The sequence below is a fragment of the Castanea sativa genome, chromosome 10, assembly GCF_040712315.1.
Source record: "Castanea sativa cultivar Marrone di Chiusa Pesio chromosome 10, ASM4071231v1".
NCBI lineage: Eukaryota > Viridiplantae > Streptophyta > Magnoliopsida > Fagales > Fagaceae > Castanea > Castanea sativa.
This window is the reverse complement of record NC_134022.1, coordinates 38,453,634-38,479,692: the sequence shown is the minus strand read 5'-3', so window position 1 is coordinate 38,479,692 and position 26,059 is coordinate 38,453,634. Positions and strand designations below refer to the sequence as shown.

Here is a 26,059-nt window from a genome sequence, read left to right as displayed (position 1 = left end):
AGGTACCTCCAGAGTACGGAGAATGGTGCTCCCTCCTCTCACATTCATGGTGAGACCCGTTCATTAAATGCATGGTGGGGCCTACCATGAATGTGAGAGGAAGGAGCACCTTTTCTCTATGCTCCGGAACTACCTAAGAATTTTCCCTTTGATATTACTTTTAAAAAAAAAAAAAAATTGATTCTTACCAAAAAAGATGAAGTAAAGAATGTGATAATTAGAGAAATGAACACGCAATAACTATAGCAATAAAGGAGTCAAGATCGAGTTTATCTCTCGGGGCCAAATTAGAACGGATTCAATGTAACTAATCTATGGCTATAACTTTGAGGTATTTTTTTTTAATTAAAAAAATTATATATTAATTAAATAATATTTATTTCACTTATAAAAAATTAAAATCATATTCTTCTTACTGATTTGCTAAATTAAACTTTTGGAGAAACTATATTTTTTGTCTCTGAAGTTTACCAAGCGAGTGTTTTTAGTCTATCAAGTTTCAAGTTGCTGACTTTCTCAACAAAAAAAAAAAAAGGTTTCATATTGCTGTGTGAGTGCTATTGGGCTTGTGCTTATTTCAAGCATCTAATAACTTTACTTTTATTTAATTGAATCCCCTAAATTTCAAATTTATGCAATTTAGGCCTTTATTCCAATTCCATTAAAAATTACCTTTATTTATGCAACTAACTAATTAATTTTTTTAAAATCTCACATAAAAAAATCTATAAAATGTTTTTATTGATTTTATTGCTTTTTTCATGTGACCAAAATATTTTTTAATAGCAAATTTTTAACAAAATTGGACATATTGTCTTAATTGAATAAATTTGAAACTTAAAGGACTTAATTGAATGAAAGTAAAGCTAGAGAACAAAAATAAATTCTAGTCAAATTTAGATGATGTAATTTGCATTTTATCCTATAAAATACATTAGCAATCTTCAATGGCACATTTGTTGAATAAAGCAAAAAAAATTATTTTTGTTCCTCACTTTTTGAATGACATTCTCTCGATATATTGAGATTGACATGGTTAAATGCAGAGGTCAAGTACTTTTTGCTTTCATGTACATATTAAATCAAGTCTTATTTACACAAATTTGTTCACAAATACATTACTATATTTGAGCTTGATTTATTTTATAGTCAAGCTTAGATATGAGTATGAGACCGGCTTGTTTGCTAAATACACAAATATAAGCAAGCATTTTCTCAAGTCAACCTGAAGTTATTCATAAATAGCCCGATGTATTTATAGTCCTTTGTCTAACTCGCTTAGGAAGATCACTCAAAAAAAAATGAGAGCATTGGAATTACATGTTAAAGCATCAACACAATTGTTTAGACAATGACTAGTCCAACAAATTTAAATGAAAATACCAACTCTATAAATTTTTAATTTATTACAAACTAGATATAATTAAAGTCGAACTCAAACATTCAAATTCATAATGATAATAAAAATGAAAACATTCAATCAAATTGAACTCCCAACGATAAATTGTGGTTCAACAACTTAATTAAGAAGGTAAATAATTTTCAATTCACCCAGATAAATATGTTTTTCCTTATTTAAATAAAACACGTAGTACAAGTCCAGCATCAATATTATTGAAGAAAGTGTATCAATCAATAACTTGAGCCATCAGACTCTTGCAGAAGATAGGTACGTAAATACTAGTTAATCGTCCAAAAGCCACTGAGGAATATTAAGCCTGTATTTCTTTTGTGGCTCATTCTTGAAGGAAGCCCACACCAAATGAAAGTAGAGTGGAAACACTGCCATAGAAAACACGGTTACCAGTGCATAGATCACTATATATGAAGTGGAAGACAAAAATTTTAGTTGATCCCTAAAGATGAAGAAATGTCCTGTTGTGAAGGACACCAAGGTAAAAGCTAGGGAAATGTAGAATGCTGTTAAACCCAGCACAAGCTTCTTTGGTAAGGCATCACGAAAATTTCTTTTTCTATACGCAGATGTGGGAATTGCAAGGAATATGACAACTGCTATGAGTGAAGTGTAGAAGGACACAAAGGATGAGCCAGCGTAAATTTTGGATGCCTTATTATTGCTTTTAATAGCATCATGTAAGTCGGTTGCGGTGGAAAAGGTACTTGTAACAAAGAGACCTGCTACAACTGAGCATGCATTCGATGTCTGGTTTAGCCAGCTCCTTCCCTCTTCAATAAGTTTCGTGTGGTTTTTGGTGAAGATCTTCCCTGGGGTTTGATTCTTATTGTTGTGGACAAAATGGAAGTTTCTTTGCGATGATTTCTGTATATACTGCATGCATTTTGAAATAAAAAGACAAGGTTATACTTTCATATCTATTTCCAATGGAGAGGACCTAATGCATTCGGTTACTTCATAAATGGTCGTATACATTAACCTTAGTCCAAGGATGGTACAAAGTAAAAAGTAAGGAATGCATTAGTTTCTTTCTAAAAGCAAGGTCCAATCCGTGACTTCATTGTAACAATTTGTACTAGTTTCCAACATGCTGATTTGATCGAGTAATGGGTTGATAATTCATCCAAGATCGACATGCTTTTTTGTGTGTGCGTATAACAAAATCAAGTGCCGAGAAATAGTTTGTTTCATCCTCCTCACAGTATTTTGTAAACCTAGTTAAGATCTAACATAAGAAAAATACTAAACTATTACAAATTTTATAATTTAACATCTACAAACTTATGAAGCAATGAATATGATTTGTGAATTTAAAAAACATAATAAATAAATATCAAAATTATTTATTCTGTTATTAATTAGTTACACATCAATTTGTAAAATTTATAATATCTTTAACATTAATCTAATATTATGAGAGTGATGTTAAAAATACTATAATTTTTGCTACATAACACTTACAAATTGATGAAGCACAATTACAAAACTGTATAAAAAAAAAATGTTAAATATACGAGTTTTACTACATAAAACTTACAAATAAATGTGGTAATGAATATGATTAATGGACTTCAACCATCTCTTAAATGAAGTGTTTTTTAGAAGACCCTTAAATGAATATTTGAATTCCCTTTCTATGATTAATGACAGATTAATTTGTAAGCTCAATATAGTAAAATTTATAATATCTGTAACACTAAAAAAAGTAATTATTTATTAAGATTGTCACATTAGTTTGTAAAGAAAATGTAAAGTCTTTACAAATGTGAAAGGTGGAGTTAAAAAGCATAATAAATTTATGACATTGACAAACTGATATAATAATGTATATAATTTGTATATTTTTAAAAATAATAAATGAAATGTGTAAATTAAATTTTTGTTAGCAATGAATTAGTTTATAAAAATTATGTATTTGTAAAAATTTTAGCATCCCTAATATCATTCATATATAAATATTTTATAGTAATTTTAGTATTTTTTCAATATATAATATATGAGTCATGGAATCAATGATAAGTAAAAGTCCTCTTTACCTCATACCATTTGATTTCCCATTGCATTTTGGATAAGGCTCCTGGAACTGGCCAATCAAAATTTGTGTTCTTCGCGGTAAGATGCAATGCACTATTCCCCTCATTATCCACTGCACAGAATACACTTTCTTTAATAATTTTCTCTTCCTTGAGTGAGAGTAGAAGCTTATATACCGAAGGTTGCTTATGCTCTGCTGTCAATAACACTATGTTCTTTTGGTGTTTATCCACGTCATATATGGCCATGGGATATTTCCTGAGGGTTTTCTCAACCATTTCAGTAATTCCATTCCTTGCTGCAACTAGCATGGGTGTTAACTCTGACAGATCTATGTCTTCGTCCTCTATGCTTTTTCCCTTTGACTCATTGTCTTCTTTTTTCTTTTCATCCTCTGTCACTACATAAGACAATAAATTTTACTCAGTTTTATCCAAAATTATTATCATTTCCTATTATGTGAGCCTAAAATATGTTGTGCAGGTGCAACATATTTAATTATTTATTTTGTTTTTAAGAAAAATACATAATTTAGGGGAAGAGATAAGTGGGGAGGGGAATGATTACACTTTTCATTTGTTTGGATATTCTAAAAATTAGGTAGAAAATGAGGAATATGTATCAAATATAAATATTTTGTCCTTTTTTTTTTCACTTTATACTTCACCAATTACAAATTATTATGTATTCCTTTTACTTTCCTTATAAAATATCTAAAGTTTAAAATGAAAAAAAAAAAAAAAAAATCAAACACATAACATAAAAAATCAAACACATAGAATAACATGACTAGTAGAACATAAAATGAAATAGATAATTTGTATTATTGAGTATCCCTCCCTTTTGTTTGAAGGTTTTTTAAAATTAAGTAGTGGGACAAGAGAGGGGGGGGGGGGGTAATTTTCTTATTAATTAACAATTATAACTATCTTTTGCTAATTTTTTTTAAGAAATAGATATAAATTGACAGTAAATATTTTAAAATTTTTAACATAAGTGAAACACCTCCCATCTCTTTCAACTCCAATTTTCTCAATTTTTGAGAATTAAAAATAAGAGGTTTGGAAGGGTAAGATGTAGCCCTCCAAATCTCCTTCACCATCCTTGCTTGTGCTGTACTACGCCAATTACCAAGTGTAAAAGGGGACGACTATGCACCAAAGCTTCCATAAATGACTAGAAAGAAAACAGATAGAGTTTAGCTTTTGATAAGACAAGGAATGTAGGTTGAGTAGCAAGCACCAAATTTGATTTTGCCAATATGGCTAAATTAAATAACTTTAAATCCCGAATCTCAATCCACCAACACATTCGAATTTGGAAACTTTAGTCCAACTCAGGCAATGCTACTTTTTCCCTTTCTTGGCACATTAACACCACGACAACCTACTAATCATTGCTTATAACCAAATTTCTAATCCATCCAAAATCTTAAAATAATATAATATATAGGGACACCACATGATTGAAAATATTTAAGCCAATGTGTTTAAGTTCAACTATGTTTTATTAACTATTCCATTTTCTCATACTTGTTTTATGTGAGACGTCACTCATACATGTATTCCAAACAATTTGTTACAATTCAGTTTCTGCCCCAAAGTTCTCCCATAAGACCAAAAACCTCTTTAACAATTTTGCATTCTTCCAAAGTAGTAAAACAGAAAAGTAAGCTATCGTCCGTTAGGGAAGAAAAAAAATAATGAAATAACAAAAACAATATCAAATGTGTAACCTATCATGTTCTCCCGATATGCTTACTGGAGCAATGCTGATAGATTAATTACAAATTAAGAATAAATAAGGAATTAAGGGATCCCCTTTCCTGAGTCCTCTGCTAGGGCATACATATTCACGTGGTGTATCATTTGCTAACACTAAATAACTTGTGCTGAGGCCAAGCACTCCATTATCATGTCCACCCATTTCACCTGGAATCCCATCTTTACCATAATCACTTTCAAGTATATCCATTCCACCTTTTCATAGGCTTTAATCATATCAAACTTTGCAGTAATGTGAGCGGAATTACCTTTTGTTTTGTCTTTAATATAACACATTACTTCTAAAGCCACTACGACACTGTTTGTAATCAGTCTAGTAGGGACAAAAGCAATCTAACAATCTCAAATGATGACTAGTAGGATCCTTTTAATATGTTGGCTAAAACCTTTGAAACTATCTTATATAAAACGTTACATAAACCTTTGAAACTATCTTATATACAACGTTACATAAACTAATGGGATAAAAGTGAGATAGAAATTATAGATTTTTGATCTTTAGTATAAGTGAGCATAACTGATACTATCCAACTATGGCCCTGGCCCGAGCGGTATGTCAACCACCTTTTTATTATGTTAGCTAAAACCTGGGAAACTATCTTCTGATCGTACAACTAATAGGCCGTAAGTGTGATAGAAATTCTGGGTATTTCATCTTTAGTATGAGAGCAATATGAGTATAAATGTATAATTTAAAGTTTGAAACCATTCAACACCCTACCAGAGTTACTAAGAAAATTAAGACTAGTCTCTATCACATCCAAACCAAAAATATGCAATGTATATAAAAGAAGGCTAACATATTGTTACTCGATGTGGCTAACATATGATTGGCTTAGTTTTGGTGTTAATTGTTGTGCGCCCATCCTAGACATGAGCCCAGGAATATACCAATAACTCGAGGTTAGGGTAAAGAATAAGAGTTGATATCTAGCTTAGTTAGAGATTACTTTCCATCCCTATAAAGAGGTCTAACAAACCAAATTATGAGCACAAAGTTAGAGTACAGGCTTGGAAAGGTAACATATACACCCAAGCTTGCCTAAACAAATGGGCTAGTCCCAATTAGTCTATTAGACCTTTTATTTTTATAATTCAATAGTTACTAAGGGGAAGGGGAGATTCGAATCCTAAATTTCGTGAACATACCATGAAGTGCCAATCAATTAAACTATAAAGTTCTTAACATGCTACTCAACCATGTCATGGAGTATGATATTTATAACTAATTATTTAAAAAAAAAATAAAGAAGTAAACACACACAATGACACAAACACAAGGAAGAGGAAATGAGGTTCTAACACAAAAACACTCTACAAATTTCACTCAAAAACCATAATAACTTTTAGGGGAAGATGTGATAAATTATACTACACACAACACATTGTCTTAAGCCTAATTAACCCAATCTTAGAGATTCAAAGTCAAACAAAGTCATAGAACATAAGAAAAATCATTAAACTAATTAAAACATGAATTTTTGCATATTCTAAGTTTAGGGTCAATATGCCTGCCTACACATTCTCAACGATAAGCACGCATCCTGCCTACAAAATCTCAGTTCTTAGAATCCCTTCAATATTTATTAAACTAACTCTCCTATTCAAAAAAAGCAGAGCGCCTCGGTTCTCGACCTTGGCAGTTAGTTTCCCCTAACTCCCTATGCTGTAGTAGTCGTTTCCTTCCTACCTTTGTGGAGATGAATGGTTTCTTCATAGTTTTTAGTCTGCTTGTTTTTCATTTGGGTTTGTGCCTTATAGTTTTACAGTACAATGGAAGATCTTGCTTGACGTTGGAAAAATCTCTCCTTGTCTAATAAGGAGGGAAAGAAGTTGGCATTGACGAAGAACAAGAAAAGGGTTGAGTATGTTCTAGCAGCCAAGTTTCTTACAAAATGTAATGTCAGTATTGATGTAGTGGCTAAAACATTTCGTCCTTTATAACGTACAAGTAGTAATTTCTGTATTCTGATGCAGATGAAAATCATTTGCTTTTTGCTTTTGAACTTGAATCTGATTTAGAAAAGGTCCTAATGGGAGAACCTTGGTCTTTCGATCGACATTTGGTTGTTCTACAAAGATATGACGGGATTTTACCTATGAACAAAGTGGATTTCTCGAAGACATCTTTTTGGGTTCAAATCCATAATCTCCCTCTGACTTGCTTATCTCCTGATGTTGTTATGGAAATTGGAGAATCTTTGGGAGAGATTAACAAGTCCGTTACTTTCTCAGACATGGTTGGTATAAATTTTCTGAGGATCCGGGTGATTATTGATGTAACACGCCTTTTGTGTCATGGCAGAATAATTTCTTTGGGAACTGATGTTGACAGATTTATAACCTTTCAGTATGAGAGACTTCCCAATATTTGTTATTGGTGTGGAATGGTTTCCCATGATGACAAAGAATGCTCTCTCTGGTTGAGTAGTAAAGGGACCCTGAAAGTTGGGGATCAACAATTCGGTCACTGGATCAGGGCTACATAAATCAATCCATCTAGCAAATCTGTTATGGAAGTTCGAGGTTTCGGCAAGAAAGATACTCAACGCCAATCTGGGGTCTCAAGCACTATAGGGCTAAGTTCTTCATCTGTGCATGACCATCTTGTATCCTTCTCACTGGCATTTGGAAATGCTGTTGGAACTTCTATCGATGCTGATTCGTTGATGATTATGGACCTGATTCCGGTGGGAGTTGGAGGTAAGTGTGAACTGGTGGGGAGTGTTAAGGAATGGTCTCAGCCGATAATTCTGTTTTTAAAGGAACGTGCACCTAAGGACGTGGCTATTACGTTGGATGAATATAAAATGCCAGTTGTTGCTAAGGTGGATAATGGAGTGTGCATGTCATCCAATTCATTAAATAGCATTACCTGTGTCACTGGGAGCAAGGAAAATTTGTCTACATTAAGAAGTCTAGACTCGTGTGGGCCTGTAGTTTCCAATGTTTTAATGAATACACCACACACTGCCCTTAAGATGGATCATTAGACTCCGTCTTCTTTTGAACCGCTATCCATTCAACACTCTAATCCTTATCCTAATCGGGTAGGGGTTGTGATGGAGCAAAGGGAGAAGCCTCTTAAATTTGATGCTTTGCAGGACTGTGAGGGTACATTTAACATGGGTGGGGTGAATCGCGATAAGGCTATAGAAGATACGGATCAACACAAAGGAACTGAACAAAGGGGAATTTTTCCTACTGAAATCAAACTGAAACGTGGTAAACAGAGTGGAGTAAAAATAGGAAGGTGGACTAGATTAAGCAATCGCGTTGGTGTGGACAACTTACAATCTAACAGTCCCAACAGATCAGGTACAAAGTGACATTTCTCTGGTACGTTTGACGCTTTGGTTGTGGATACTGACAATGTGAAGAACCTTAAATTTCAGAAAGAATCAAATGAACAAGGTGTTTTCTTACCTTCACGATTGGGATCGGCGGAGGCTGTTGAATAGCCTCACCGGGTCCAATGAGTCTTATAAGCTGGAACTGCCAGGAGTTTGGGAACCAACGGATAGTTAACGCCTTAAAAAAAATTATTAAGGCACAAGTTCCCAATTTAGTTTTTCTTATGGAAACTAAATCTAATCGAGGCTGGATGGAATATTTTCGTGATCAATGTGAATTTAAAAATGGATTGTTGGTGCCTAGTGATGGAGTTAGTGGTGGCCTAGCTTTATTTTGGAAGAATGAGGTCATAGTACACATTCAAAATTACACATCTTCCCATATTGATGCGTTTGTTGATGGGGGTGTTGATGGGTGGTGGCATCTAACTTGTTTTTATGGTAACCTGGAAACTTCTAGAAGATGTGAATCTTGGTCTCTACTTAAATCTCTCAGTACTTATTCACAATTACCATGGCTTGTTATTGGTGATTTTAACGAATTGGTGGGTTTGTTTGAAAAGGAAGTTGGTGCTTTTAGACCTGCAAGTCAAATGGCACATTTTCAGGAAGTTATTGATGTGTGTGGACTTAAGGATCTTGGTTTCATTGGACCCCGATTCACTTGGCTATATTAGAAATTTGATGGGACACAAATTCGTGAGAGATTGGATTGAGCATTGGCTACTAGTGATTGGTCGAGTAAGTTTCCTACAGCAAAACTTTACCATCTTCCTCTTCTGCTTTTGATCATTGTCCACTAGCTTTGCATTTTGTTAGAAAACAAAAGAAGCACAGGTATCATAAACCATTCAAGTTTGAATTTATGTGGTTAAAAAATGATAAATGTGAAGAGGTTGTTTAAAGAGCTTGGGATGAAGGCTTATTGAGGGGCTCGGCCTTCCCTTTAAATTCTTGTTTGGAATCATGCCGTGTGTGCTTGGATGATTGGAATAAGAATGACTTTGGACATGTGGGCAAGCAAATTGTTCGATTGCAAAAAGCTCTTGAATGGTTGGAGTTATAGCCTACTTCTCCTTTACTCATTCCTGAAATTCAGAAGACAAGAGTTGAATTAAATTGTTGGTTGGAAAAAGACAATGCCATGTGGTTACAAAGATCTAAACTAAACTGGTTTCAAGCGGGAGACAGAAATACCATGTATATTCATTCTAAAGCTTCAGCTCGATTTCAAGATAATCTAATAGAAGGTATGGAGAATTCAGGTGGTACTTGGCAGGAGGATATTGATGTTGTGGAGGGTATAATTGTAGATTAATATTCATCATTATTTTCATCATCAAATCCAACGGACTTTATAGAATTACTTGATGCCGTGGAGCCTAAAGTCACTAGTGCCATGAACCAAATGCTTGTTCGGGATTTCCAAGAAGGTGAAGTGAAGACAGCCTTGAAGCAAATGTATCCCCTGAAAGCGCTTGATCTAGATGGTATGACTCCTTTCTTCTTTCAACATTTTTGGCCTTTAATTGGTAATGTTGTTACTAAAACAGTACTTGATTTTCTTAATTTTGGAATTGTACCTCCAAATTTTAATGAAACTCATATTGTTTTAGTTCCTAAGATTAAAGAGCCTAAAAGAGTGACTGATTATTGCCCAATTAGCTTGTGTAATGTTGTTGATAAGCTAACCTCAAAAGCGATTGCCAACAGATTGAAGAAAATTTTTCCATCTATTATCAGTGATACTCAAAGTGTCTTTGTGCTTGGACGATTAATTACTGACAACGTATTTATGGCTTTTGAAACTATGCATCATATCAATATGAAAAAGGGAGGGAAAAGTGGTGAAATGACACTCAAATTGGATAAGAGTAAAGCTTATGATAGGGTGGAGTGGGGCTGCCTTGATAAAATCATGGATAAATTGGGATTTGAGAGTAGGTGGAGAAGTTATTGTTGACATGTATCTCTACGGTTACTTATTCTATTCGGATTAATGGGAGACCACATGGGCATATAGTACCTTCAAGGGGTTTAAGGCAAGGAGATTCATTATCCCCTTATCTTTTTCTGTTATGTGCTGAGGGCCTTTCTGCTTTGCTTAAGAAAAGGGTTAGTGATGGTTGCCTCCAGGGTATTGCTGTTTGTAAAGGTGGGCCCAAATTATCTCATTTATTTTTTGCAGATGACAGCCTCATTTTTTGTAGGGCATCCTTGGAAGAATGTGACTCACTTCAATGAATTCTTGGGGTTTATGAGCGAGCTTTTGGCCAACAATTGAATAGAGCAAGACTTCTCTTTTCTTTAGCTGTAATACTGATCAAGATGAAGTTAAATGTAGATTTGGAGCTCAAGTTATTAGGCAACATGAGAAGTATCTTGGTCTCCCTTCGCTGGTTGGAAGAAAGAAGTGTCATAATTTTAATGATATCAAGGAAAAACTTGCAAAGAAGCTAGCCGAGTGAAAGGAAACATTGCTTTCTAAAGCAGGTAAGGAAATTTTGATCAAGGCGATGGCATAGGCAATTCCAATTTATACTATGAGTTGTTTCAAACTTCTTGATATTCTCTATGAAGAATTGACAAGTATGATTCATAATTTTTGGTGGGGTCAAAAACAGGATGAAAGAAAACTCAATTGGATGAGTTGGGATAATCTTTGCAAGCCTAAGGTAGATGGGGGTATGGGTTTTAAACAGTTGAAACTTTTTAATTTGGCTTTACTAGCTAAGCAAGGTTGGAGATTGCAAATGGGGCGTAATTCTCTTGTTTATCATGTCTTCAAAGCAAGGTATTTTCCTAATTGTGATTTTGTTGAAGCTTCTCTTGGTAATAATCCATCATATGTTTGGTGTAGTCTTATGGCAGCCCAAAAGCTTGTGCAACATGGGCTAAGATGGCAGATTGGTAATGGTCTCGCAGTGCAAGTGTGGAAGGATAAATGGTTACCAAACTCCTCGACCTTTAGAGTTGTTTCCCCACGGCTGAACTCCCCAGCGGATCTTCGTGTTTCTGAACTCATTGACTGGGAAAACAAGTGTTAGAATCTCCATTTACTGCAGCAATTGTTCTTGCCGTTTGAGGTGGAGGAAATTAGAAGTATTTCGCTTAGTAATTCTCTTCCCCCTGATAAGCTAATCTGGATAGGTACCTCTAATGGGTTGTTTACTGTTCAAAGTGTCTGTAATCTTGCTTTGGAGTGTTCCAATGATGCTAGAGGTGCTTCTTCTTCAGATGACAGTCTCTTGCGTAGGTTTTGGAAGAAACTGTGGGGGTTACCATCCCCTCACAAAGTGAGACATTTTTTATGGCGAGCTTGCACGGATATACTTCCAACCAAATTGAATCTCAAGCAGCGAAAAGTGTTAATTGAAGATATTTGTGATGAATGTTTGCTAGAGCCCCAAACTTCAAGCCATTTATTTTGGTCATGTCCAAGAGCTAAAACGGTATGAAGCTGTTCAGGTATTTTTAGTTCGGTTTCTGCACTTCAATTCAGCAACTATATGGAGTTGGCGTGGAAGATGATCATGGTGGATTGTGGGGATGATAATACTGCTGCGTTGATGGGAACTCTAGCGTGGAGAATGTGGGGCAACTGTAATGAGATTTGTAATGGTGGAAAACGTATTGGTGAAATGGAGTTGTGTCGGGATGCTTCGATGTGGCTGCTGGAATTTTAGGAAGCTGTGGCTACTGCTTTACCATGGTTGTCTAAACCTGTGCTCCAAAAGTGTTGGCTGCCTCCCTCAAATATGTTATATAAAGTGAATGTTGATAGGGCTATTTTCAGAGCAAGGAATGAATCTGGGGTGGGGGTGATAATTCGTGATAATCATGGTTTGGTTGTGGCTGCTTTAAACAAAACAATTCATGCCCCTTTAGGTCCTTTAGAGGTGGAAGCCAAAGCATTTGAATCTGGTTTGGAGTTTGCCAAAGAAGTTGAATTACAGAAATTCATTTTGGAAGGTGATTCTCTCAATGTGGTTCGTGCTCTTCAAGGTTTATCGCTTTCTTCAGTTTCGGTGATGCCTATTATTTATGGGATTCAAAGTTCTACTCATGATGTTAGGAAAGTGTTATTTTCTCATGTTTGTAGAACAAGGAATCAACTTGCCCATCTGTTAGCTAAATATGCTATTAGTATTGTTGACTTTGAGGTGTGGATGGAAGAGAATCCTTATTTCTTGGAACAAGCTCTCCATCATGATGTAATATTTTCTACTATTTAATGAAAGTTTTCAAGTTCTCTACCAAAAAAAAAAAAAAAAAATCTCCTATTCAAAACATCCAATTCAAAGTGATTCCTAGTCCTAGACGCATACAATATTCATAATCATTCATGAACAAAAACATAAGGAGATAAATCATTTAAGTGGCAGTTTTAGAAATTTTTTTTAGGGTGGTCATTATAAAACTTAAATTATATAAAATATAATAAAAGAATAACTTCATATATTGACAAAAAAAAATGCAAATGCATAAATTTTTACAATTTCTTTCTATGAATTTTCTTATTTTGAAATCATTGCATGATAGTCTCATTCTCAATATTGCAAGCTACATCTCTTTCAAAATTTCAGTGCAATAAAAAAAAAATTGGCTTTTTCTTTTTGTTTGTAAGGGCCTAATATATTGTTAAGGGGACTAAAGTTTGGCTAGTTACAAACTTATTGCAACCTAAGGTTACAACTCTCACTCAAAAATTAATATGGTTACATATATTGAAAATATAACAATTGGATTGTATGTTCTTTATATTTTTATAAAACATGTCATAATTTCATGTTAGTCAGATGTTATTACTATTCGATCCTTACACTTTTTTTATGTATAATTCTAGACTACAAAAACTTGAAATTTAAACATTTAATTGATAACATAGTTATTAATTTTTAATCTTATTTAAATTTTACAAGTAAGGAGGATATAAGAATAATATGCAATTTAATAATGGCTTTGTCAAAATTCACATCTAATAAAAAAAATATTAAATAAAGTTATAACCTTAGTCTACAATCAAATTTGTTGTCAAACTTTGTCTAAAGTTTAATTATGTTGGGTCTAAAAAAATTTAGGGTGATCACAAATTTTTTTAAGGGTAAAAAATCATAAAAATTTTAAATTATATATAATAATAATAATAATAATAATAATAATAATAATAATAATAGTAATAATTTTTTATCAAGCCAGGGTGGTCTTGTGACCACCCTTGCTTCAATGTGGAGCCGCCCCTGAATCATGTTCAGCCCTATTGAAGTGAAATAAGAGTAATGGGGGAATGAACTTACCTTGATCGGGCATCACAAGATTTAAGCTTTTAACTGAATCTTCAGTATCTACAACAACAAAAAAAAATGAATTGAAATTGAAAGAATCTCTTTAGAGCATAATAATAAACACTCAAAGAATATATATATATATATATATATATATATATATATGAATTCTCTTTGAATTAAACTAACTACTAGAGAAGGATTATGAAGACTAAAAATTGTGCTAGGGTATTGGTGTGATGAATATTAGAGAAAGCAAGAGAGTTTTTGTGATAAAAATAGCTTAATGTCTTTTTCTCCATAAAATGATTTGGATTTGAGGCATGGAGTGGATATTCATAGGCTCAAATTACAATTGTTTCAGTTTGTAAAGGGTTCTATAGCTTTCTAGAGATTGAACCATTTTGAGGCTTATTTATGGAAAAATAAAGTTTCTGAGCATTTTTCAAACTCTTGCAAATGTGTACGCTGTGGGGGGTAAAAGCTATTGAACAAACAATTGAGCTTTGGGCCTGATCGGTTGGTACCAGTTTATTTTTATTAGGGCCCTCTAAGCCTACAAGTCAGTTTACACTGCAGAGGTCCGAGGAGTTGTCCGAAGAAGAATGTATTCTCGAACGGGCTCGGCAATGACCCTAGGACTTGCTAAAAGGGTTAGAGGCAAGCTTCTAGAAAAACTGATGGGTAAGAGGGCGATCCAAGCACCCTTTAGAAGCAAAGATGTGTGAGAAATATTTGAGGAAAAAGCTGCTTCCACTATATTAAAGACCCTACATCTACCTCCCTGGCCGCATTAATGGTGAAATGACCTCTGAACAGTAGAATTCAGCCTTCTTGCTATTGTTTGAAGACTTCAAGAAGGTGGCGGATGGGACAAGTATCTAGGGGAAAGATTTATATGACACATGGATGAACCAGTGAGGAAGAAGAAGTATATAAGGAGATGAGAGAGGAAAGAGAGAGGATCTCTGCACTTTCTGTTAAGAAATAATAGGAACTAAGTATTGTAAACTTTGTCATAGAAAAGGAATATATATGAAAATCGTCCTCGGCTTACGTCAAATAAACATATCTTACTCATTTTAAATCGGAATCATGTCAAATTTGTGCTTATTTTAAAGTCTTGGATGTCTACATTCCAATGAAGCAATGTTCACTAAAAAAAACATTATAGTTAAAAGATATGGTCAATCGAGTGAACAACCGTCATTTTTAACCAATACCTATTAAGCAATTTTGAGCATTGTTGATTTGTGATTACTTTCGAACTACCGAGAATACATTAATCACCCATGAATGACAATTTCAATCCCCTACTTAGGGACATAGATTTACGATTAATAACTGGTACGAAATTAGTTATTTATAATTGATGTTCTTTTGAATACACTTACAACTACAAGTGGAGTCAAAAGTCTTAAGATACAAGCTATTTTGCAGATTAACAAATCTTAGTCCAAGCACATGTAAATGTAAATTTTAGTCCAAACACATGCAAATGTGCAGGCGAAGATAGAAACATGTGCTCAGTGAAGGGTGTATAGGTAAGAATGTGGGTCTATCTCTCCTGTAGGGGATAATGGTTTGGAATATCCATCCTTTCCGCAGATGAAAAAAAAAAATTGGAGGCCACCCACTGGGTAGGAATCTATGCCGATGAGAAAGAAGACCACTTACCATGTGAGAATTTACCTCAGGTAAAGGTCATTCACTAATGTAAGAACTTACACCAAAAAAGACTCCTCTCTATGCAATAATTTAAATCATGAAAAAGACCACTCACTATGTGAGCATCTACACTGAAAAGGACCCCTCGCTCTGTGAGTTTACTTCACAAAAAAGGTCATTCACTATATGAGAAATTACAACAAAAGATACCTACTCCTGCATGAGAATTTAATTCAAGAAGAAGGTCACCCAAAGCAGTGTTATTAACCCCGGCCGGCCCGGTTGGTTGGACTTGTAACCCGGTGACTCAACACATAGACTAGTCCAAATCATTGATTGGGTCAAATGTGCACAAGACCCAGTCAAAACTGTAAAACTCGGCGAGTTTAAAGCAAACTATATCACTTAGCTAGGTTTTAATGACCTAGTTGATATGTAAATTATGCAAAATTAAGTCTATAACATTGACTTCTTTATTGTTTAATGTGTGATAATATAGTAATTTAAATAAGAGTAAACCTAAAGAAATTTAATAATGAAAATGCAAGTTCTCCTACTTCTTTGCCGATTCACACTACTCTACCCATCACTTTTCACAATTTCAGTTCCCCAAACTCGTAACTGTGCATCAATTTTCTGCTATGAACATATAACTTTTTAGTTTCACGTGGCTAATTAGCACATAGGTATGAGTATATTAGTATATGTTATATAGTTTATTATTTAAACCTTATTTTCTCTTCTTTTGTTTACGTTTTTTGTGTTTTATTTGTTTATTGCTTTAAGTTTGAGTCATTAACATTTTTTTTCTCTTCTATTATTTACATAGTTTGAGATTTGCTTTTTTTTTTTTTAATATGCAGAATTTAAAGATATGTAATAAGATTTTATTTAACAAAAACTTTGTTGCAATCTTATAACATTGGTTACTTTTGCTTATGAATTTTATATAATTTTTCATGCTATTACTTGTAAAACCTTGGTTTTGAATTACAATAGCGAGTTTAATTTAGGCATAGACCTTTTATTTATTTTTGTTAATTTATGTATTTATGTTATGATTTCTCAAATTTTTATATATATTTACTTTTTAAAATCTTTTTATTTGACCCTATGATTCGACTATTGACCCACTGGTTGAATCAATGGCCCAGTGACCCAACTTATAGACCAAGTCAATCTTTGGTTCGGGTTTAATAACTATGGCCCAAAGAAAATTATAACAAAAATGACCTACTCGCTCTACATCCGCCATTGGTCCTCATAACAATGTAGTCTCTTATCATCATTTATAACTTCTTCTTTTCTTTTTTTTAGAATCATCATCGTTTATAACTAGAGTATTGTTGTAGACACAACAATTTATATAACAATTTTCAAAATAGTTGAATTTACAAAGTTTTATTAGTATTTATAACAATTTACATAACAATTTTCACAATAGTTTGATTTACATAGTTTTATTAGTTCTTGTCAAGACCCATCAATGATATCACTTTATTATCTACCATTAATAACATGTTAGTTGTGAAATATTTGTAGCCCTAGATTTATAACTAATGGTGTTGGACCTGTAATAGGCTGAGTTAGATTTTGGGCTTTGAGTTTCCTAGATGATACATAAAGTTGGCTAGAAACCAGGCCACAGTCGTAATCCATTGGCTCTAACGGCCTACTATGCTCGAATCCTTAGGCCCACACCCCGCGGGCTTTCTCACAAGGCAACCCTTCCACTACTAAATCGTGGTCCCAGTTGGCTTTGTACGTAGTGGAGGAATAAAAAACAACACCACTACACGTGTCATCTACTTATCTCTTAGATTTTGGTCACTTGAGGGTAATTATTGGTTTATTTATAATACTATAATAATGTAAATATACAGTATTATATTGCAAATTAATTATGTAAATATACATTATTATATTGCAAATTAAATAAATATGTATACAATACTTCTTTTTAAAAAGTGTACAATATTGTACACATTTATTTAATCTACAATGTAAATCTTGTATGGTTAATACATTATAAACTAAGATTTTTCCTTTATTTTATGTTATGTAATGATTAAGTATGTACTTATTCGTGTGTATCTCTTGTTTTCTCTTGTGGACCATGTGGTTAACTTTCTCATCCTCTCATATGATGGTGAACCCTCCAAATTTGGGACTCTCATATGATGGTGAACCCTCCAAATTTGGGACACACACCTTGTGAAATTAGTGTTATATATTCCTATTATACCAAATAGGCAAATACCACCTCCTCCTTAAGAGTTGACATTAGTTCAAAATCATCCACTAAGCCACCATCTTTTTGGGAACTTTCCAATCATGAAAAATTTACACTTGAATTTAGCTAGATTCTTCAAAAAAAAAAAAAAAAACATGGATGACCCTCAAATTATTCATATTTATTATGTAACCTTCTTAAATTGGATAAATTTGTATAATTTTACTTTGGCTCCTCATTCATATTTCTTGTGTAACCTTTTTTTTAAGAGGTTATTTATTTATTTATTTATTCAAAAGGGACTTACAAGTGAAGTTATTGTTCCTAGCCAGCTTAAACCTAACTCAAGCATAGTGTGAGAGCCTCTAAGTAATTATAGAGTTTGTCGCTACTATAACTCAAAACTTCCAAACCATTAAACTACTTCCGCATATGGTAGTTTAGGATTTAATTGTGGCCATTAAAACATTCATGATTTTTTTTTATTATAATCCCAATCTATTAAAAGTGAATTATATAATTTTCTTACATTCTTCAAGTTCTTTGTTGGAGTTTTAAGGTTAATGTCTTTCCACTAAATCACAATGGCTAATAATATCCTTTTCTTTTCTTTTTTCTTTTGGTCTAACAAGAATTACCTATAGCGGCAGTTTTTGCACCCGCTGCAATAAACCAGTTTTCTTGTAGTGACACGTGGTTTAGCTCTAATTCTATTTACCAACTTGTGGTTCAAAAAATTATATTTTATTCACATAAGGCTTCTTTTGGTGAATTTAATATGCGCCAATGATAATGAAGTCGCTATTCCGCTTAAATAAGTTTGCTTTTCAAATAACATAACTTGAAGATTATATTATTACCAATTTTAGGCTTTTTAATTAAGAAATTAAATATCAGTTACTTAAAGCCGAAAACTATAATTATTTAAATAAATCCTTATAAGTAAATAATTCGAATGTGATAAAATATGAAATTTAATAAATAAATTGGGTAATTGATTATCCCTTGAAAAAATATAGAGGTTGTATAAGATGATTACCTTTTTTATGCTTTTTATTTAAGCTGGATTGAGTACGCAGAGGCTTCTCAGATAAACCGCGTCCAGTTATGAGATCATAAGGGATCGATTCACCATCATTAATAGATTTTGCATGCTCAGGTATCATTGAATAGGACGAAAAAGAAGGTATGCCTTTTGAAAACCGATACATTGAAGTGTTCTGCAGCAGTTCATTCATGATCAAAATAGACCATTCATGCCTCACCTTTGTCATCCTTACCTTCTCTATCTTCTTCGGAACTCCTAAAGATCCATACCACCAATAATGTTACCAATTATATCTGACACACTCATATATGTTTGTTAAGTAATTGGGTAAGGAAAATACGAAGTAATTACTAATTTTATAATTAAAGATTTACAAACTAACCTAACAATGATCGTGATTGATGTGATGACATCAACAACAATTATAATAAAAAAAACAAAAACAAAAACTTATGTACTACAATTTGTAGTAATTGGAGCATCACTAATTCAATAATAGATAGATATTTTGGACATATAAAGGAAACCAATAAGTCTAGAGTTGCAAGATGAAAAACTTAGCAGCAGTGTTTACTTCACTGTCTACAGGCCAGTAGTTTACACTAACAGAGTTAAACGACAAGCGTTATACTTAAAGCTTATAATGTACGAGTGATAGTTGTTAGGAGTTGGTTTTTAATTTCTCCTTTTTCCGCTCTCCTCTCGTTCTAGTATATAAGTACAGAGGTCCATGTAATTTACTTCTAAGCTTATATACAATTAAACTTAGTGAAATTTAATTTCTCCGCGGAAAGATTTTCTTGCGTGAATAATAAATTTCACAACTATTTTGCATGATAAATTGTTTATAGTGAATACTTAATAGTGTTAATAAACCTATGCGAAAATCAATAATAATATGACAACTGAACCGTCATTAAATCTGTCATAATAATATGATAACAGAGAATAATGGAACGCGTTTAAGTACCAAGTATTATTAGCACTGCCTTGAGGACAAGTTTTACAAACGAAAAGCAGATTCCATAATTAGGTGGATGTAATTGATGCCCCTCAACTCCATTGGGTGATGGGTCTCCTACAGCACAAAATTAAGAATGAGAATATATAAATTGATCAGTATTAATCCATTTAATAATATCAATCTCTTGAATAGACCAATAGCAACAAGCTCAAGTCAAATCACTGAAATGTATTTGGGTGCTAGCGTCTCGAACTCCCTTTTTTTTTTTACTCATGCATCTCGAACTTCTTAAACAGACTCGTACAATTAACGTGAACTTTTTTTTTTCTTATAATATATTGCGGTGTCAACATTAATTTCTCGCTTTGATATCTACCTTGTGCATTTTCTATATCAGCTTCAGACGGTGTGTATTTTCTACCAATTGCTGAAAAAATGAAAAGGAGCTTAGTTATAAAGTATATCTCAAATCAAAGTGTCATTTAGTTTGGTAAATAGCTAGATATATAGCAACCAGAAAAATGATTAAATACTCCTAAAATATAGCAACATAATACTTCCTCTTTTCATATGAATAATAAATTATATTATGTATTTAATTAATGAAATTTATTGTTATGTGAGAGGAGGAAATTTCATATCACTATATTCCTAGTATACTGAAGATTACAAAGATAATAAAACAGAAATATACATGGCACTGCCTTGAATACAAGTTTTACAAACTCAAAGCAGGTTCCGTAAATAGGTGGAAGATGTATATGATTCCATGGAGCTCCATTGGATCCTATACACAAAGACAATTAATCAATATCAATCCGTTTATTAAAATAATTGTCATGACCTGTAAGAATAGAAGCTCAAGTCATGACCAATTTTTCCCTTTGTTTTTATCTCTAACCACTTGAACACACTAATGTTAGTTTACTTTTTTTTTTTTTTTTTATAACACATTGTGATGTGTGTTAGTGTGTGTAACATTACTCACTTTGGTTTATACCTCCATGGGTATCTTGTCGTCTTAAAAGCTTCTTTTCTGCTTCCCTAATTATTTCCAGTTTTTCTGTTCCGACAAATGCTGAAATGAAAGCGGCTAAGTCACAAACCACATTGTAAATGAATTTTTCATGCCACAAGATGATGAAGAAAGATCAGGTCACATAGCACATGGAAACAGAGTATAATCTTCCTTACTCTTGTTGCACTATTATTTGGTGATTTCTTATAGGAGATAGTTAATCATACATGCAATTTTTTGCCTCGGAGAAAATGAAGAACAATTAAAATATGTGTCTCACTCTAACATTAATGTATTTTTCCTTGTACCTGTTCATTCCACTCTTTACGGTTAAAAATGTAAGATAACGATATTGTTGATGCAGAAAACCTTGACAGATCTCCCAAGTATACCTAATTTCAAATATCCAACCTAACATTTTATCTATTGCCTTAGAGCATCCACAGCAGTGGAGCTAAAAAATTAGCTTTTTAGCTTCACCAAAGGTTACTTTATCTATTTTACTATACATATCTACACATGCTGCAGCAGTGGATCTATTTTAGCTTTCAACACAATAAAATAATATAAACATCACAATAAAATAATATATTTCCTACAATAAAATAATATATTTCCTACAATAAAATAATATATCCCACAACTCAAAAAACATTCATACAACCAACCACAACCACCTTTACCATCAGCCACAGTCACAACCACCACCACCACCACCACCACCACCACCAGTCCACAGCAAAAAAAAAAAAAAAAAAACCAACCGAAATCTCCAATCTTTTTCCTCAACCCAGACCAAACAAAATCACCAATTATAAACAAAATAAAAATCATCAATCATAGAGCTGGGCTTCGGTGAGGAGGACAATGTCGGCGTGGGTCTGATCGGCGAAAGAGAAGTGGATTGAGGCGGATTGGCGGTGAATCGGCGTTGGGTGAGCATTGAGAGTGAAGCTGATCGGCGTGGGTCTGATCGGCGGTAAGCTTGCGTGGAGCTGAATCGGCGTGGGTCTCAGCTGATCGGCGTCGGCGTGGGTCTCAGCTGACGTTGAAGGCGGCGTCGGCGGCGGTGAGCTTCAAAGTGTGATTGTGAAATGGAAATGGAGAGGAGAGAGTGAAATGGAAATGGAGAGGAGAGGAGAGAGTGAAATGGAAATGGAGAGAGTAGCTTCAGTGCCCGAATAAAATTTTTTTTTTTTTTTTTTTTATAACTTTCAGCTACAGTGCTCATGTATTGATACATGAGCACTGTAGCGCAAAGCTAAAATTTTTTAGCTTTGCCTCCACTGCTGCAGGTGGGTTTTTGGGGTTTGAGTTGAGCTAAAATAGCAATATAGCTATTTAGCTCCACTGCTGTGAATGCTCTTACTAACCATTGTACTACATGTTATATTCATAGCTTCCATTTGTTTACTTAACAACCCAATTTTACTTCTTATTTAAGCAAGAAGCAACTATTCCACTAAACAAGAATACATATATAACCACTTTTAATTTTTTATCATTTAAGTCACTTAATCCAAAACACAATTCCATCATCCAAATTCTTTGTGCCTTCCAAATATCTGATAATTTGCATCACTGCTTGCCATTGAGCTTTACCTATGTTAGAATATAGGTCCGGACCTAGTGTACTGTACTTGTAATACCCTAATATTTATTGTACTATATACATACTGTGTTTATATAATAAGGTTCTTTATTATACAGTATTACATGCAAAATATGCATTAATATACAAACTATTCAATCTCTCTCTCTCTCTCTCGCTCACAACAACAACCTATATATCTTGCCAATTAACAATAGATATAGATGCCAAAAGCTTTGTAGTTTAATTAGCATATCTGCATGTACAAAATAGTTGAGGGTCTTAAAAAAAATGGTTCAACTGCGGAATTAATAGCATATTGAAACTATCTATAAACAAAATTTAAAAAAAAGGATAGATAGTAATGGTTAATTAATTGGAAATAAATGTAACCAAAAATTCTGCAAAACTTGAGTTCTGGAAGGGTTGATAATTTTATTTAGTGACCGTGTGACACTAATCATTTTCTTCTTTAAACTGATTTGTAATCCAATATTAAAAGAGAGATTGAGTAGGAGCAAATGAAAAGGAAGAAAAAATAGTGATTCTAATAATCTTAAAAAATTTACAGTATACTCACAGTAGATGATTTCTTCATACCACCGAAGGTCGGTGCCACTTTTGAAGGCGGAAGGCTTATTTGCTAGGAGATGGAGAGGGGTTATGCGTTTATTATTGGTAAAATCTACCAGACCTCCATACAAGTGAAGTATTTTATAGCACAATTCTGCCAAGCACATAACCAAATGTGACTTAATGATTCTTTTATCTGATTCTAAACAATTGCACAACTTGCCAATTTTCATAAACTGTTTTGTTAAATTTATAATACACTTTCCATGCTATCAAAAACAATAATAATAATTAATTTACTTCCAAAAGTCGAACAAAACTCAAGTAGTTGATAACTAAAACAGTTATATATATATATATATATATATATATAGTGTAACATTGAATTAATGTTACATTACTCAATAATTTTATTTTGAATGCAAATTCTGACAACTTTTGTTAGAACATATTTTTTTCTTGTAACTTCAAAACTGGTAAAAAATTTCAAGATCATCACAGATAAATAACTATCTAAAATATCAAATTTTCAACTTTTTACATTTTAAAATTATGCATTAAAAATGATAGTATTTTTAACTTTTTGCATTTTAAATTATGCATTAAAGATGATATATAGTATAGATCAAATAACAAATAACATATGATTGGTACAAAATTTGACATGTAATATTTTAAGAACATATAAAACATAGAATTAAACAATAAATTCTCAAAATATTAAAATAAAAATCTTAAAGCATATAAAATGTTTATTATTTAAAAAAATATATAAATATAACGCATCAAAATGCTCACCATGGTGTTCTTCAGCGATAGCACAGTGGAGAATGGTGTCACCATTATTTCTTATACAGTAGTCTTCATTAGGGCCGCATTCAGAATGGAGGTAAAGGAAAGCCTCTTTGTGACCATGAAGTGCTGCTGCGAAGAGAGGGGACTCACCTTCATTGTTATAAGTATTTATCATTGATTTTGAGATGCGAATGATGAGGCTACACATCGTCACACTCCCCACTGATGCTGCAATGTGGAGAAGATTATTTCCTTTCTTGTTTTTCCTTCTTAAAGCACTTGCTATGCCTAAACTTTCCTGAGGTAATAGTTGTAGAAGTTTTTCAAAAATAACTTTCTGGTCATCAGAGATTGCTAGGTGAAATACCGTGTCCAAGGAATTGATGATCGGGGAAGTACTTAAAAACAATTTTTTACCACATATTTTAAGGACTTCTTCCCATTCCCCTTTGACGGCACTCGGATACAATGTTTCATAATCTTCGAAGCTTCCCAATTCGGGGTGGATAATGAAATCTTCGCATTGTATGTAATGTTTATCTATCCAACCTGAATGAGCTTCAATCTCTTCCTGATTTTTATCAACCTTTACCCAGTCTAAAAATTCATCAAACGACTTGGAAAACTGAAGGTGAAAATGAAGAAAAAAAAAAAGTTAGGATTACCCAGTGGCAACTTTAGGAATTTTTTAAGATAGTCACTAAAAAAATTAAATTATACAAAATTTAATAAAGAAATAACTTGGATATATGTCACAAAAAAAAAAAAACGCAAATACATGAAGTATTACCATTTCTTTCTACTAATAAAGAGAATGTTGTACATGTAGCATTACTTTTATTTTTGTTGTGAAATTCATTTTTGTTAAGTTAATTTTTTTTTTTTGTCATTTTTTTTTTGGTTTTTTTATAAAAGGGTTAAATTATATATGGGGGCCAGAATTATTTATGAAGTAATTCTATATCCATAAATATTTTCATAGCAAATCTTATGCGATCAACTAATATATAATTTTTTATTGACCCCACATTTTTGTAATTTTTAAGTCAAAGTGTTTAATATTATTATTAGGATAGTCAAAATAGATTACTTTAGTATATGATTTTTTTAATTTCAAGTATATATATAAATTTTTGGCAAGTGAGGGTGGTCCTGTGACCACCCTGAAATATATGTGGAGCCGCCGCTGGGATTACCATCGAGGAGCCAGTTTGCAACAATGGATTTCGTTGTACTATCATTTTATACTAAAAATGATCAGTCTCCTACTAATTCAACACCCTATATTTTATAATAAGAAAATAATAATAACTTTTTTGGCTGAGAGAGATTTTCATTAGCTCGAAATGCTAAATCATTATGTATGGCTAGATCTGATTGTAGTTATGCAGTTTGGTTAGAAGAGGCTCCTGTGCTTCTGCAGGAAAGTCTCTCTAAAGATGTTATTATATTTCTTTCTATCAAAATAAATTAATGCATCCGAGTACCTTAGGGCCGTCCTCTTTTGATGCTTGCGCCTCCTGTATTTCCATTTCTTATTCCTGCTTAGCACATTCAACGACAATTCTCCCAGAATTCGATCTTCAATGACACCAATCCTGATAGATTAGCTAGGCTTCACCGACAATCAAGAAGATAACGTCAATCTCTAAGAGTATAATTGAAAAGGCAACATTACATCCTTAATTGATTTTATTTAATTTAGTTTCCATGTTAGTCTTTTAGTAGTCTTAATGATTTCTATTACATTATATTTCTAGTTTGTTTACTAGTCTCACAAGTCTTTTACTCATTATAAGAAATTTTACAAATTAAGCCACCTAGAAACCATCAATGTAATAGTTTGAGAAAGCACATATTACTTTGGATCAATATTTCTAGCCACTTAAAGAAAGATGGTTCTTTATCTCAAAAAAAAAAAAAAGAAAGATGGTTCTACTTACAAGAAAAAATGTCTCTAGTCGCCAGGTCTCATTCCAAGACTATTGAGTTGCTGTTGAGCTTTCGGGGGCAAGCAGTGTTTATTGCACACTGGATATATAATGATATTTAGATTGTGCAGTAAAACCGGGTCCACCAAAGACTTGGAGTTTAATTAAATTAATATTCCATCTCATTTCCCCTAATGAGTATTCTCTCTTTCCAAATCCATCGTTTTGAACAAGACTTTATTCCTTTTCCTTTTCCAAAATAGTAAAAATAAATAAATAAATAAAAAGGAGAGAACTAGAACCTTGCCTTAAAAAGAAGAAAGAGAGAACCAAATGAGAAAGAAAGATTCTCATAAAAATAAAAT

General features: G+C 33.0%; 1 protein-coding gene across 2 annotated transcripts; it reads right to left on the bottom strand.

Annotated features, from left to right (window-relative positions):
* Positions 1-1,560: 1,560 nt before the first annotated feature.
* LOC142614235 (uncharacterized) lies at positions 1,561-25,764 on the bottom strand. 2 transcript variants are annotated; one of them, XM_075786803.1, is made up of 12 exons: positions 25,707-25,764; positions 25,251-25,378; positions 23,767-24,388; positions 22,976-23,122; positions 20,775-20,864; positions 20,481-20,573; positions 20,163-20,213; positions 19,793-19,900; positions 18,814-19,077; positions 13,886-13,933; positions 3,454-3,851; positions 1,561-2,290 (listed from the first exon to the last, which is right to left on the bottom strand). In XM_075786803.1, the coding sequence occupies exons 2-12, from the start codon at positions 25,293-25,295 to the stop codon at positions 1,685-1,687; spliced, it is 2,472 nt and encodes an 823-aa protein (XP_075642918.1). In that variant the 5' UTR covers positions 25,296-25,378; positions 25,707-25,764; the 3' UTR covers positions 1,561-1,684. The 2 variants fall into 2 exon arrangements, with proteins under 2 accessions (XP_075642918.1, XP_075642919.1); XM_075786804.1 differs by having other exon boundaries at positions 25,251-25,373; positions 25,707-25,759.
* Positions 25,765-26,059: the final 295 nt, after the last annotated feature.

Coding starts and splice junctions, on each gene's coding strand:
- LOC142614235 (XM_075786803.1), bottom strand. CDS start 25,295: ATGGAAATACAGGAGGCGCAAGCATCAAAAGAGGACGGCCCTAAG. Junction 24,389..25,250: donor CAAAAGAGGACGGCCCTAAG/GTACTCGGATGC, acceptor TTTCACCTTCAG/TTTTCCAAGTCGTTTGATGA. Junction 20,214..20,480: donor TGTATTCAAGGCAGTGCCAT/GTATATTTCTGT, acceptor TCATTTTTTCAG/CAATTGGTAGAAAATACACA.